Raw genomic sequence first — 14,573 nt, 5'->3', positions numbered from 1 at the left:
ATACTATATGATCCCGTTTATATGAAATTCTAGATAGAATTTATTTACAGGAAGCAGAACAGTGGTTGCCTGGGGTCGATGAGGGGAGGATGTGATTGACTGCAAAAGGGCCCAAGGGAACATTTTGGGGTGATGGAATGTGCTTTTATCTTGATTGTAGTGATGCTTACATAGATGTATACATTTGTCAAAACCTATCGAACTATATACTTACTACCAAGACCCTTACCAGATGTGTTCCCTGGACTTTGGACATCCAAGCCTCAGAAAGTAGTTTGATGTCATTTGGTGATGTGGCTGTGGGCTTCACCTGGGAAGAGTGTCAGGACCTGAATGATGCTCAGAGGAGTTGGCACAGGGACATGATGCGGGAGACCTACAGCAGCCTGGTGGTGTTTGGTGAAACTCCGCCAAAAGTCTCAGGAGCAACACTTTCTTTTTTGTTGGGACTGAATTATCAAGCCTGAGGTGATCTTCAAGTTGGAGCCGAAGCAGAGCCATGGATGATAGAAGAACTCCCAAACCAGAGCCTACACGTTCTGTAGGCCGAGAGGTTCAAGGTCAGGGAGCCACATCTGGTGAGAGACTTCTTACTGGTAGGCACTGCTCAGCAGAGTCTAGAAGTGGTGCGAGTATCTCATGGCAAGAGTGGCAAAAGCTCATCTGCATACTTTCTTCCTATTTTTATAAAGCCAACAGTCTACTCCCTGATAACCCATTAAACCATTAACTTATTTTAAAAAAAAAGAGCCATATACTTAATAATGTATTTTTTGAATATTTTATTTCTCAAAGTTGGCTTAAAAATATTTTTGGCAGTTTGATTACAATTTGATAATTCTTTTGTTGTGGTGATGTCTAGCTTTTGTATATTTGACCATTGCTTGATAATTTTAAAGTACATAAGAATTATAATCGACACGCGCCAAAGCGCATGTTATGTTGCCTCTGGCATTATAAAATGATGATTTTTCTAAAATCTAGACCTTTTAAGTGGGTGAAAGTTTTTCACGTGTGAGAAAAGATAGAGCAAAATGTATGTGACTGTGTGTCCATATTTATTTCATAATATACTGTTTCAGTTATTTCATATCAGTAGGGTGCTTTCTTTGCTTTGTTCATTTCGTAGTCAAACTATTCTGTGCAGAATATAAATATAAAACTGCTGATCTATACACAAAACAAGGTCGTTATAAAGTAAGTTTTTGAAGCTGCTTATGAAGGTTTTATCTACTGCACCCCCTGGTGGTTTTAACTTCTCACTTGGAGTAACACACAGCCATTACCTTTGTAGGAAATGAATTTAAGAAGACATAAAACTTTTAAATTAATCTTTGTGTTGAAAAACTTATCAATAATTTCTGTTGATAACACTATAAAGTTTTTTTCTTGTGGTGGTCTTGTAGAGTTATTAAGTATATGTTTCTCCATAGATAATTTTGCCATGTCTGATGGCTCTTTTCAAAATACCTCTAAGAGATTCTGAGATCCCATATTAGAGTAATTATATCCTAATAGTTCTCATCCTATAGTATTGTCCTAAATTTCTTGTCATACAAAAGAGGCTGGAGTATCTCTTCTTAGAAATAGTATGTACAGTCAGGATGAGCCTGGAACATTTTATGGTGCCAGAAATTAAGGAAGTGCTCAAAAAAAGAATAGGAATTGCTGAGAGGCCACACAGGAGCCAGTCTGAAGTAGTACTTAAAGACAAAAGCTGGAACAATTTGACTAATAAAATACACAATGATAGTATTGGATTTTTAACTCATAGAGTAACATAAATATCCATGAGTCCATGCTGATGTAAATAATTGAATAAAGAAATTAATGGAGGGGAAGGGACTGGTTTTGTTTTTGTTTTTGTTTTTTATAGAAGCATCCCAATTAATGTAGAAAGAGGGAAAAAGAAAATCATTGTTAGGCAAATATCACAGTAATAAATATTGCATAGAAGACCCCCTGATGGATGCTAAAATTAGGTCAGAGTTTGAGGAGAAATAGAATATTTGCATAGTCTCAAAGTATCTCTTCCCAGGATGTTTTTTTTCATTACAAAGAGAAATAAAGGTTTATAGTGGAGAAACCTGGTGGACTCCATCTTAAATAATCAAAGTTAACATCACTAGTGATGAAACATACTGACCTTATGAGCCCCTTGATACAGTGTGCTGAGGACACAAAATCATTTGTAATATTCTTTCCCCAAAGGCCTAAATTCATTCTATTCATGAGAAGACATCACCAAGCTTAAACTGAGAGACATTTTACAAAATATTGTATCGAAAGTTTCAAGGTCATGAAAGACAAGGAAAGAGTTGAGAGCTGTCACAAATTGGAGGAGAATCAGGAGAAATTACAAAAAGTTACAAAAATAAAAGAGTTCTCAGGAGTTCTCAAACACTCCTGAGCCAGCTTCCCCTAATATTAACATCCTATAGAATTATAGTACAGTCATCAAAATCAAGAAATTAACATTGGTAAAATAATATTAAATCACATATTTTGTTGAAAAAACTGGTGAAATTTGGAGTGGTGTCTTTTTTCTTTTCCAATATTATATCCAGAATTCTACATTGCATTTAGTTGTTTCTTTCAAAATATTATTGCCAGGACAGTTTTAAAACTCACTTTATTTTGTTTTCGTTGTTAAATCATTAATTAGTCTATTAATAGGTAATAAATTATTTATAAAGTGGCTATTAAAAGAATTTCCTGAAGGAGCAGTAGTCCTATTGCTGTTTTCTACCATACAATTATTGGGAATGGACTAAAATTTGAGGAAAATTTTTCTACTATTCTCTTTTTTTTATTCTGAGAAACCTCAGAATCACCTGAGAGTTTAGACTCTAAGTGGTTAACTTTAAGTTGTTTTTACTTTTAACCGTAACAGTTGAATAGCAGCTTGGTGTGTATGTATTACTAGCAATGCTTTAAGAGCCAGAGAGACTTGGGTCTCTACTGTTTCGGAATCTCACATTCCTTTTTTCTAAGTGAGAGAAATATGTAAGTAGGATAAAGAGAGATGGTTTATGTTTCTCCCTCTGAAGGGGTGATGAGTGAATATTTCTATTAGAATTATATTGCTCTAATATTGTGTCCAGTTAAAAATACTAAAATTTATTGTAGCAACATGAGCTCTCCAAAAGTAAATTCTTAATCATCTTATGTGATAACATTAATAAGATTCTTGAAATCATTTGTTAAAATGAGTTACCATCTAAATTTCACATTTATCCTTGAGAACATTCACAGTGTATTGATCCAGGTAAGGTCTTAACAGTTTAATTTGGTGTTTTCTGTGGTAAGCAAATCATCAATTCCTTATTAATAGCCATTTTTGTATATTATAAACTCACACTAAAATATCCAAGTTTTTACTGCCTTGTTTAAATTTTAGATAATAGTATATGTTACTTTATAAGATTCTTTATTTTAATACTTTGTCTAATATAATTTAAGTTGGATATCTAAGCATATAGTCCTTCCAAAGGTGTCTTTCCAAAAAATGGAAAAATAATATGAGGTTCAACTTGGCAACACATATGAAAAAGAGTATCTCTGAGTCACAAATGAGTCAAAGAGGGTGAGGTTTGTTTGTTTTTCCTTGTCCTCTTTTTAAGGGAGTATGATCTTAAGCAGTAGGGACAAAAAAACCTTTGATGAAAGGTGGTACTGGAATTTGTTCTTCGTTATTTAACTGGCGCTAAATGCAGATTTTCTGTGAATATACTGAAATATTTCATGGTGCTAACAAGATGGGTTTGATCTATTTTAGAGATCTGTGCCTAATTTGTAGGAGATTGGTAAGAGCTGATATTTCAAGGATTGAAACTGTTTTATACCTTAATATCCTGCAACACATCTAGTCTACAGTGCTGGCAAGTGGAAGTGCTTGAATAACTGCTTTTCTGGTGACAGTCATGACCAAATAAGTCAGTTTGTTCACTACCTAAAAGGTTTGTTTTTACCATTTGTTTTTGAAAGCTAGCTTTCTTAGATCTTGGTTAAAAATTTAATGGTTTTGCTTTCTAAGCTAGCCATTTTTCAATATTCTAGATATTTAGGTATGGCTTTCTCCAGCTGCTCACCTGGCATCAATCAACTGGGTGGTAAATACTGAGTAGTCTGTATCATCCTAGCTGGAAGGAAGGGATGGAGAAGAGGAGGAAATAAATTGGGGTGGGGTGGGGAGTGGAGAAACAGATACTACTGCCTTCTTACACACTTGACTGGCTTCTAAAAGAAGCTTAAGGTGAGTGTTAGCTGCATGGAGTACATGGGAATGGGAATGAATGGAAAGATTAGATAGTGCTCATTCCCTCCAAGTCATACTTAAGGTAAGTGCTTTTTAAGAAGACATTTATTCTCAAGGTAAAGTGTGATCCACTGGCACATTGCTTTGCCTTTGAGGAAAGTTTTAACTACTCATCCAGAACAAGTTTCAACTATTTTATAATATTTCATAAGATATTTAAAGCAAAAGAAAGTAAATGGATTTTAACTGTTGCTTTAATGGCTTTTGCCAGAGAGTTTATGATACTCACAGCTGTAAGATACGTAGTTAATAATACCCCTTTCGGGCCGGCCCGTGGCTCGGGAGAGTGCGGTGCTGATAATACCAAGGCCCCAGGTTCGAATCCCATATAGGGATGGCCGGTTCACTCACTGGCTGAGCGTGGTGCTGACAACACCAAGTCAAGGGTTAAGATCCCCTTACAGGTCATCTTTAAAAAAAAAAATAAAATAATACCCCCTTTCTTTAGTCAGAGAAAAACTGATAGGAGTCACATAAGTGGAGAGTTCAGGCAAGGACATCACGGCAGAGGTTTATAAAGGTAGTGGAGGTATAAAATTTATACTGCAGCAGAATTATACCAGGAGAAGGAAAAGGAAATGGAGGGAGAGATAAGATGGAAATTTAAATTGAAAAATAAGGCTAACTGTTGTCAAGGGCTTTAGATTTTTTATCCTGTTTATATCAAGAGGCCGCTAGAAATTTTTAAGCACAGGAACTAGCAATTTGGCTGAATTTGCCTTTTAGAAAGATTACTGTTGGCAGTGTAAAGAAGGATGGATTGAACCAAATATATTTATTTTGTGATTTGTGATTCCTCTATATTATTCTCCATTATTCTTACTATTCCTTATTTATTCAAGACTGTAGAATGCTGTCTTCTGGGATGGTGGGGTTTTCCAGGTAACTGAAAAATAATCCTTCAAGTGCCTCAATTTCAATTTCTTAATAGATAACTATTATCCATGACTCAGCTTCGGTAAATAGAATCGAATAAATAGTTTCCATAAATACTATGGTACTACATTTCTGTCTTCCCTCTTTTCATTAATGATACCCTCTAGAGGAAAAGAACCTGATTTCATCCACTTACTGTTTGTGGAGATGTTGTCTTTACTTTTCTACTTCTAATATACTTTAGTGATCTATTACATTCCAATTCCCCATCACCTTTTCTGGTTTGTGGTTGTAAACAAGGGCAAAACTGGAGATTGTGATAAGAAAATAGTTAATTAATCCTTGGTATGTATGTAAAATTAAGGGAAACATGGAGAGAGTAGCTCTTTGTGGAAAATCTATGAACTTTGAGAAACTCTTCTGAATGGTTTGCTGATTAGTGAGTGTCTGGTTAGATAAAGTAGAGTTTTACTTTAAGTATTTGATGGCATTTTGATCAATAAGCATAAGATGTGAAACACTTATAATTAATACTCACTTTAAACATTTGTTGAGCATCTATTATATGCAATATACAGAACACCAATGAAAAAGTCATGGGCTCTTCCCTGAGGTGGAGGAGACCTGTAAATAAATAAATTAAAAGCATTTGTAGGACTTTCATTACATTCTCCCCCTTCAAGAGTAAGGGTGTGTCTAATTTCATAATAGAAAATGGGAAAATAAGATTTATTTGAGCAGTTTGCTTTTATCATTTAAAAGAATCCTCTGGAAGAATATTCAAGAAACTGGCAACATTGCCTCCAAGGAATTGGATGTCATAAGGTGGGATGGGAGGGAAACTTTGAATTTTGAATACCCTTTGAATTTTGAACCATGAACTACTAGAAATAAAATAAATTAAAATTTAAAAAGACAAATGAAAATAAGAGTGCTTTGGTATAAAATAGAAATTGATTTAGCCTGTCTAGTAGGAACTCTGTGATCAGCTTAGCATTGTCTATCCTGGAATATATTGTGTGACCTTCATGATCAGCTTAGCATTATTAGTCCTGGAATATCTTGGTACTCAGCATACAGCTTTATGTTATGGCAGGTACAGGCAAACAGAAAGGTAACCAAATCAATATATTTATGATGTACTTTTTTTATTAGAATAAATTAAAGAGTATATATATATATATGTCTTCTATCAAATTGAAAATTAAACTTTTGAGTAACTCCTGGATTTTTTTTAATAACCATTATAAAATAATTTTTAAAAATCTTGCTACCTTTTTTTGGTTTACTTTTAGTTGATGCTGATGAAATTAAAAGGCTAGGAAAGAGATTTAAGAAGCTCGATTTGGACAATTCTGGTTCTTTGAGTGTGGAAGAGTTCATGTCTCTGCCTGAGTTACAACAGAATCCTTTAGTACAGCGAGTAATAGATATATTCGACACAGATGGAAATGGAGAAGTAGACTTTAAAGGTAAGAAAGTATTTTATTTTTTTAATAAATTAGATAACCTGTTGTAGTCTTATAGGTCTGTTTAAAAATGTCTGAAATTTTTTCTTAAACATCTTTTTGGTTTTGGTAATCTTATGATAATAGATTATGTTAAACCCCCCAAATCTGTGGTATATGCAACTTAATAAACCAAGTTCATAAACGAACAAGTTGTCCTTTAGGGTTATGTACAAAAAATGGGGAGAAGTTTAGCCTTTCCTTTGTTTTTAGAAAATTAATCTTACTTTAAGACAACTAAGAATATTAGAAACTCCATTTTTTTTTAACCTTTTATTAAAGAATGAGGCCTATACTTAAGTCAGCAGTAAAAAGTAAACTGCAGTAATAAAGATGTGACCATTATCATAAAACAAGATTAATTTATTTTAGTTAATCTGGATTTTACAAAGACACTCAATAGTGCTTTTGCTAATATTAACATGATACAAAATTTTATATTTGATTCTAAACATTTAAATAAACATTTCATTTCAGTAGGGAATTGTCAACAGATTTTGTTATTTTAATTTGGGGAACTGAATTATAAGTGAAGGGATCTAAAACTGATTGTGACTTAGTGCTTATCAGGCAATGAAGAAAAATGATCATTTGTCATGAAACTTCTAACAGTGTATTTAAATGATTGTGAATTTTGGAACAGAAATCTGAAAATATTTTTATTCTGGCAAAACAATTTATAGTATTTTATTTATAGTATTTTATAAAGCCCTTTTTGTTAGTTGTATTCCAAGAAGAAAGAGTTAAATAGCTTAAAGAATATGTTTTTGAGTGTTATGCTTCGCATAATAAAGTATTTGAATTGACTGACCTTAGAAAACTCCAAGTTCAAATAAGAAAAATATATAGAGAACCTTGTTTGTTGAGGTTTCAAATTTGCATTTTCAATTTTAAACACTACTAGTAATATTTTGTTTTGTAGCAAGGAAATTTCCTTTTGTGGGTATGTAAGGTAAATATTGTTTTTCTATGTAAAAAATGGAAAGTTCTAATTGTGAAAATTTTTAACCCTTATTCAGAATTCATTGAGGGAGTCTCTCAGTTCAGTGTCAAAGGCGATAAGGAGCAGAAGTTGAGGTGTAAGTATTTTTCTTCACTGACTTCATTCTTCCTCTTACACCACTACCATTTCATTCTGCGTTATAAACTTCTTTTAAAAAAATCAAAATGTTTTTTTATTTCAGATCCTTAGACATTACAGAAATTTTACATGCTTGTAAAAATCTTTTTCTCCGTTTGCAGCTAGTATATTTGTCATTGCTCCTTTTGGTTGGATAGAAGGAAAACAGAATTTCCTTTTACTGAAAACAGCCACATCAACTACATATATGATTTGGATAAGAGATTTTTGATGAAAGTGGGAAGAAATGTTATAAAAAACCTGAGAGGTTAGAACTGTTAATATCCCCAGTTTTATATTGGCAGAAACTGAAGCCTAGCAGTGTTAAATAATTTACCTAGGCTACACTAACTGGCCCAGTCAGTCTTGACTCCATGGCCCATCTCTTAACCAACTAGTTAAACTGTGCTTAAGAGCAACCTCTATATTTAAGAAAGAAACATCCTCAGTATCATAATCCTAAATGTCTGGCAGTTTACCGTTTTCTTGTTCATTGGAGGTATTTACTTGTAATTGCCCTATAATTGCCATTGATTTTTTTCCTCCTCTTCTTTTTTTAGTTGCTTTCCGGATCTATGACATGGATAAAGATGGCTATATTTCCAATGGGGAACTCTTCCAGGTGTTGAAGATGATGGTGGGGAACAATCTGAAAGATACACAGTTACAGCAAATTGTAGACAAAACCATAATAAATGCAGATAAGGATGGAGATGGAAGAATATCCTTTGAAGAATTCTGTGCCGTAAGTACAAAAGAGCTGTTTCTTTCATTAGTTGTGTTTTAAGGTATACTTTAAAAACTACTTAATAGAGAATTTATTTTAGGTATTTTGCCCTAAAAATTTATATATTTGATTTTGTGTAATTGCCCCATATTTAAGGTTTTGAAGTGTGTTTCATTGTGATTAATAATTAACAGCTTATTATTATTTTCAAGAATTAGTATTCTCAGTGACTATCATAAAATGCCACAGGAATGTTATTAGTAACTTTCATTTATTGTTGGTAGCACCCCAAATTACAGTTAGGTTATATTCTTAAGGTTCATTTAAAAATAAACTTTTTTTTTTTTTGGTGACTGGTAAGGGGATCGCAACCCTTGGCGTGGTGTCGCCCGCACCGTGCTCAGCCAGTGAGCGCTCCAGCCATTCCTATATAGGATCTGAACCCGCGGCCTCGGCGCTCCCAGCGCCGCTGTGCTCCCAGCGCAGCACTGTCCCGAGTGAGCCACAGGGTCGGCCCTAAAAATAAACATGTTTGAAAATACTTCAGATATGTGTTCATGAATTTTAGTTGGGAATACCAGAAACTTGGCTTCATTGGGACAACAGAAGTGGAGAGTTCCTGTCCATCTTAAAACTCATCTGTTAGGAACTAGGTGATTTTTCTCCCTTTCTTTTTCCAAGCTATTGAGGGGGTAGTTCTCATGTTCTGGGACAAGGACTCTATGCAGAGGTGGGGACTGCAGTTATGGGGAGCCCTAGAAAATTAATTCTAGGTGGAAACTGGGGCAACAGTTTAGCTTCTCAGTTTGCTGCCTTTCTTTAGTGGATCCAGGAATTTGCTACCACTCACTGCTCATGAGCACAGCCACTCAGCTTCTCTTTACTTGTGCCCTTAAAGCAAACATACTAACTAGTATTTTAAACTGCAAGCTAGAGATGCTAAATACTAGAGCATCCAGAGTAAAGGCAAAGATAAAAATGTTTAAAAACTTTTTAGTCAGTCATGATGGGATGCTTCTATAGGAAGGTTTTTCTTCTTCCTTTTTATTTTTTTATTTAAATCACACAAGGAAAAACAGGTGACTTTGATAGTTGTGTGTTATGCAAGGACTGAAGTGTAGCTACTTTGGCATTTCAGTAGAAGTCCCTAATATCCTTTAAGCTTCTTCCTCTGTGCAGGAAAATACTATTTTTGCATTTTGTTTCAGAAAGTAGAGTGGTGCTCTCGTATAAAGAATAGGCTGTGTCTTTTTGGGAAATTTAGATAGGATGTGACTTTAGACTCTTATCTGCTGCCAGGTGGTACTGCTACAAGTGTTTGCTATCCTTTCATTGTTTCTCCTCCTTCACCATTGCCAAAGATCACTGAAGGACTCCCATGGACTGGCATATGGTTGAGTGTTACATGAGATCAGACTGGTAGTGGCATCATAGAGAGTAGTGAGTTTTCAGAAGAAGGAAAGAAAGGAAGAAATCCCAAGCCTGGGGGAACAAAATAAATGGAAAACTCTTGGCTAAAGTGGTATGGAAATGGTGTATGTAAAAGAAGATTGCTTGCATTTGGTAAATATAAAATGTAAGATACACATCACTTATCAGTGGAAGGAAATTAAGACATTATGTATAGAAATGATGGTATTATCTATACCAAAGAAATAAGATAGGCTTTGAGTTTGTTTTCTAATATTTGTAATAAATTGCCTTTGCTTGTATTTTTGAGGGGCATGTACACGAGTGGAGAAAAATAAATCAGCTTCTTTAAGCATTGATCAAGCGTATAGATTTGACTTCATTTAGTTTTTTTTTATTCTGACTTCTCAAGCTATAAGTGATTGTGACAGGATTAAAGTTGGTGGATTGAACATACACTTTATTTTTGCTTCTTCCCAAAACTCCAATAAAATGAATGGATTAAAGAGAAAAGTTTATGAACTCACAAGGACAAATTGAATAGCAGAAAAGATAGCAACTAAATTTGGTAATTTAGAAAGCTGAGTGGTTAACTAACCTAGGGGAAAAATAATTCTAAACTATCAGCTTGGAAATCTGAGCACTGAAATGCTCAGAAATTAGTGGTATGAGTAACTCACAGTGGGGATGAAGGTGAGGCTGAAAACAAGATTGGTTAAAGTCTGTTTTAAGAAGCAATTGGAACACTAGATCTCCTTCCTTACCCTGTTTAGTTGGGCAGCTATCTCCTGCACCCTATGAGGAGACTGGGGAGAGTCTCTAGGCTGGGAAGCATGAGGCAGAGAGGGAGTGTGTGTGTTTGTGTGTGTTGGGAGGGGAGGGGCATGGAATTAAGTGAAAATAAGCATATTTGCATGTTGACACCTCTAGCCTTCCTAAGACCTGATTCCCTGGCATCTGGACTTAAACCCTCCAGGCAAGAGATGGGAGGAGCTCTCTTTGGGGAATCTCATCTTCCCAAAGAAACGGTCACATCATATCACTCAAAAGTGTAGTTCACAGTCAACACCACCATCATGTATGCAGAGGTTCCCTTTCCACGGAAACAGAGCCAAGGATCACCAGACACTGGTGGAAAATCTTTAATATGGAACACAGAGATGAAACCAAACCCAAAAAAGAAGCTTGGAAGAAACAGGTTAGGCAAGGACAGTAAAAATTTTAAAAGCAAAACACAAACCTGTTGTAATTATCCTCAGGGATAAAATATATTGAATCCTTGACACAAAAATTGGATAATATATGAAAGAGCTCTTGGAAGTTTAAATTAGAGATTCATTTGTGGGAGCTGTAATATCTGAATGCCCAGGATTCCAGAAAGAAAGTAGAGGGAAAGAAATCATAAAAAATGAATCAAGAAAATACCTCAGAACCAAAAGTTATGTGTTTCCTGACTGAAGGTCTTACTTAGTACCCAGCATAGTATATAAAAATAATCTAGACCTAGGCACATTGTCATGAAATTTCAAAACAGTGGGAACAAAGAGATGGTTCAAATTTCCAAACAGCTGTAGTAGGGTGGAGGGGAGGAAGAGGGGCTTCATACAAAGGATCTGGAATCATAATCGCACCAAATTTTTCAGTAGCAGAATTGGAAACCAGAAGATAATGGAGCATTGTCTTTGCAAATCTAAGGGACAGTTATTTCCAACTAAACTTCTCTACAAACTCAATTAATTTGTAGAATAAAGACATATTGAGGCAGGTAAGGACTCCCTTTTTCGGAAACTACTGGAGGATCTGCTCCCAGTGTAATAAGGTTGTAAATCAAAAAAGAGAAGGTAGTGTGGGATCCAGGAAGCAGAGGGTACAACACAACATAAGAGAGGAAAAGGAGACCTCCAGGATGACGGTGAAGGGAGATCCAAAGATGACAGGCCTGGAAAGCAAACAGTCTAGATTGGAGCAGGTAGGAAGGTCCAGAGAGTGCTTTCAAGTTAATAAAATTGATAGACTTATATAATATATTTGTTTGAATGCATTTAGAACAAAAGTTTGGGGTTGAATTAATGATAAATACATAGAACACCTGGCAGAGGAAAAGATCAGACAGTTATTAGCTGTACCAAAACAAGTGTACAGGAAGGAAAAAATAATCATAGTGTGCATCTTTGTTCAGCTGTAAATAGTATTTTATACAGTCATAATGTAAAATGCTGAATTTTTGTCTAGTCAAAAAAGATATAACCATTGGAAAGGTGTGGGGGGAGGGGAGGAAAGTTTATGGGGTAGGAGGTAACGGGGATGGAGAGGTATGTGTATGAAAGCTGAATCTTTATATCTTCTGTGTTGGGAAGTCAATGGATAATGGCTAAAGCTTTACAATCCAGAAAAGGCAATGTAGGAATGTTAGTTGAAGACCTGGAGGTAAATACTGAAATTCAGCTAAAAAATTTAAGTGATTGCGTCTGCATAAAATGAAATAGAGAATAAGGGCAGGGTAGCAAACTGCTCTTTTCATAGCAGACTCATAGAATGAATTGGCTCTTTATGATTTATTTTTCAAATAAAAATTTAAAAAATAAGTTCAATTTTAAAAATAATATAGATACAGCTGTACACAACAACATGGATTAATCTCACCAACATAATGTTGAGTGAAAGAAAACAGATACGAAATAGATTCCATTTATGAAATACACTATGAATTGCAAAATATGTAATAAATTACAAAAATAGACAAAACGAATCCATGATGGTATAGTTCAGGGGTGTGTGTGTGTGTGTGTGTGTGTGTGTTGGAGTGGGAGGAGGGGAGATGTCTGGTTCCTGGAAGAGAGCCATGGACATTTTTGTTTTATGCACTCTTCTTTTTAGGTAGGTTATACTTAATAAAACATCCCCCTGAAATAATACCTTCTAGAATAGACTGACATTGAAGCTTATATTTGAATTTTGAGGACAGTTTTTATGGTAACCTGTTATCATGTAATATTAAGCTACTAGAATAGTGGTCAGCAAACTACAGACTGGGCCAAATCCTGTCCATGGCCTGTTTTTTTTTTTTTATGTCCTTGAGCAAAGAGTAGTTTTTAGAGTGCTGTTTAAAAAAGAAGAGGATGAAGAAGAAAATGTAAAAGAAACTATATGTGGCCCACAAAGCCTGAAATATTTACTATATGCCTTTTACAGAACAAGTTTGCTGACCTTTGTACTAGAAAACAGAAAAAGTAATGCTTGTTATCCTAGGAGAAAGAAACCATGAAAGTTTAGTGGCGACTCAAGTTTTTGGTTTTCTTAAAATCTAGCTTCTGAAGATGGCTAAAATACTTCTTTTAAATTGTAGTTTCAGTAAGGTGGTTAGACTACTAAAAAGGAGTTTACTGAACATTGTTAAGCTTGAGTTTTTCTTCTGTTGCAGGTTGTAGGTGGCCTAGATATCCACAAAAAGATGGTGGTAGATGTGTGACTCTTCTTAAAGAGTACCACCCAACACTTTTGCTTTCTTCTCCATCTCTGAAGATCTGCTCAAGACGTCCAGCAATGCTCTCTGTGTATTTAAATGGAAGTATTTTTCTCTGTGAAGCCACATTTTCCAACATGAGCCTCATGAAGCCAACTAAGTGTTATTGAACTCTTACTCTCTCAATAACTCAGTGTAGCACTTTAAAGTCTGAAGGACAGCAACATGAAAAGAGCATATCAATGTGGTGGAGAAAGGGAAGGGGTTGGCTTTTTAATTTATTTTTCTTCATCTTTTATAACAAGAAAGTATCTATATATACATATGTAAATATTTATATATAGATATATGTAGCTTTCTATATATGTAGTAGGTTGGCTTTAATTTAATATACTTGATTGAGAAACAAAATGATAGAGTACAAAAGTGCCAAGCAGAACATAAAACATCCTTACTTTTATTTCACACAGTTTTATATATAGATAGAAGATTGTACAATTTGAGCCGGGTGTTAGGCCAGCTACTTTCCTTTTCCTGTGCTTTCTCCTTTGAGAGATCGACAAAGCATTTGTTAATGTCCTATTATTTACCTTATCTACATTTTTGTAACAAAGGAATCTGTAACTTTATTTATACCTATGAATATATTTCCAGGGGCTATGTCTCATTGCTGAGCAGCTTTTAATACATCTCTTGAGGAGAAAGTATAGTTCAGTGCGAATGCCAAGAGCTAGTTCTTGTGTTCATATAGTAACTGCACAATGCTTATGGCTGCTTCATTCTGTTACTTTGTAACTAGGAGCCATTGCATTTATTAAATGTCCCTGAGTAAATGTAAACTCTCAGTTTTGATTTTATAGGCCAGAAGCTATCTGAGGCAATCATGATTTATCTTATGCATTATTTAATGAATACCTGAAGTAATCACATAACTGCTTAGGATAACCGTTTGTATCCTTACATTAGTAAATAATTTGTTATTAAACTTGTGTTTGAACCATGAATTTTCCTTCTGTTTCAAAAGACTTGCAGCTAATCTAAAAAAACCCAAAACTGGTGATATTTAATGTGCATGTATGTATCTGAACACCCACATATTATTTGTGATTTAAATGGGAGAAATCTTACTGATCTATATGCTGCAGAAGAGC

At 34.8% G+C, this 14,573-nt stretch overlaps 1 protein-coding gene across 1 annotated transcript in view; it reads left to right on the top strand.

Moving 5' to 3' along the window:
• The window catches only part of PPP3R1 (protein phosphatase 3, regulatory subunit B, alpha), a 100,035-nt gene that overhangs the window by 52,114 nt on the left and 33,348 nt on the right, over positions 1–14,573 (top strand). The window contains 4 exon segments of the mRNA XM_008577842.1: positions 6,490–6,666; positions 7,722–7,781; positions 8,383–8,567; positions 13,381–13,424. Of these exon segments, the coding sequence (XP_008576064.1) occupies positions 6,490–6,666; positions 7,722–7,781; positions 8,383–8,567; positions 13,381–13,424 (466 nt within the window).

Source organism: Galeopterus variegatus, unplaced genomic scaffold (assembly GCF_000696425.1).
Source record: "Galeopterus variegatus unplaced genomic scaffold, G_variegatus-3.0.2 Scaffold1586, whole genome shotgun sequence".
Classification (NCBI taxonomy): Eukaryota; Metazoa; Chordata; class Mammalia; order Dermoptera; family Cynocephalidae; genus Galeopterus; species Galeopterus variegatus.
Note: the sequence above shows the minus strand (reverse complement) of the source record. Positions and strands in the feature narration are given on the sequence as shown.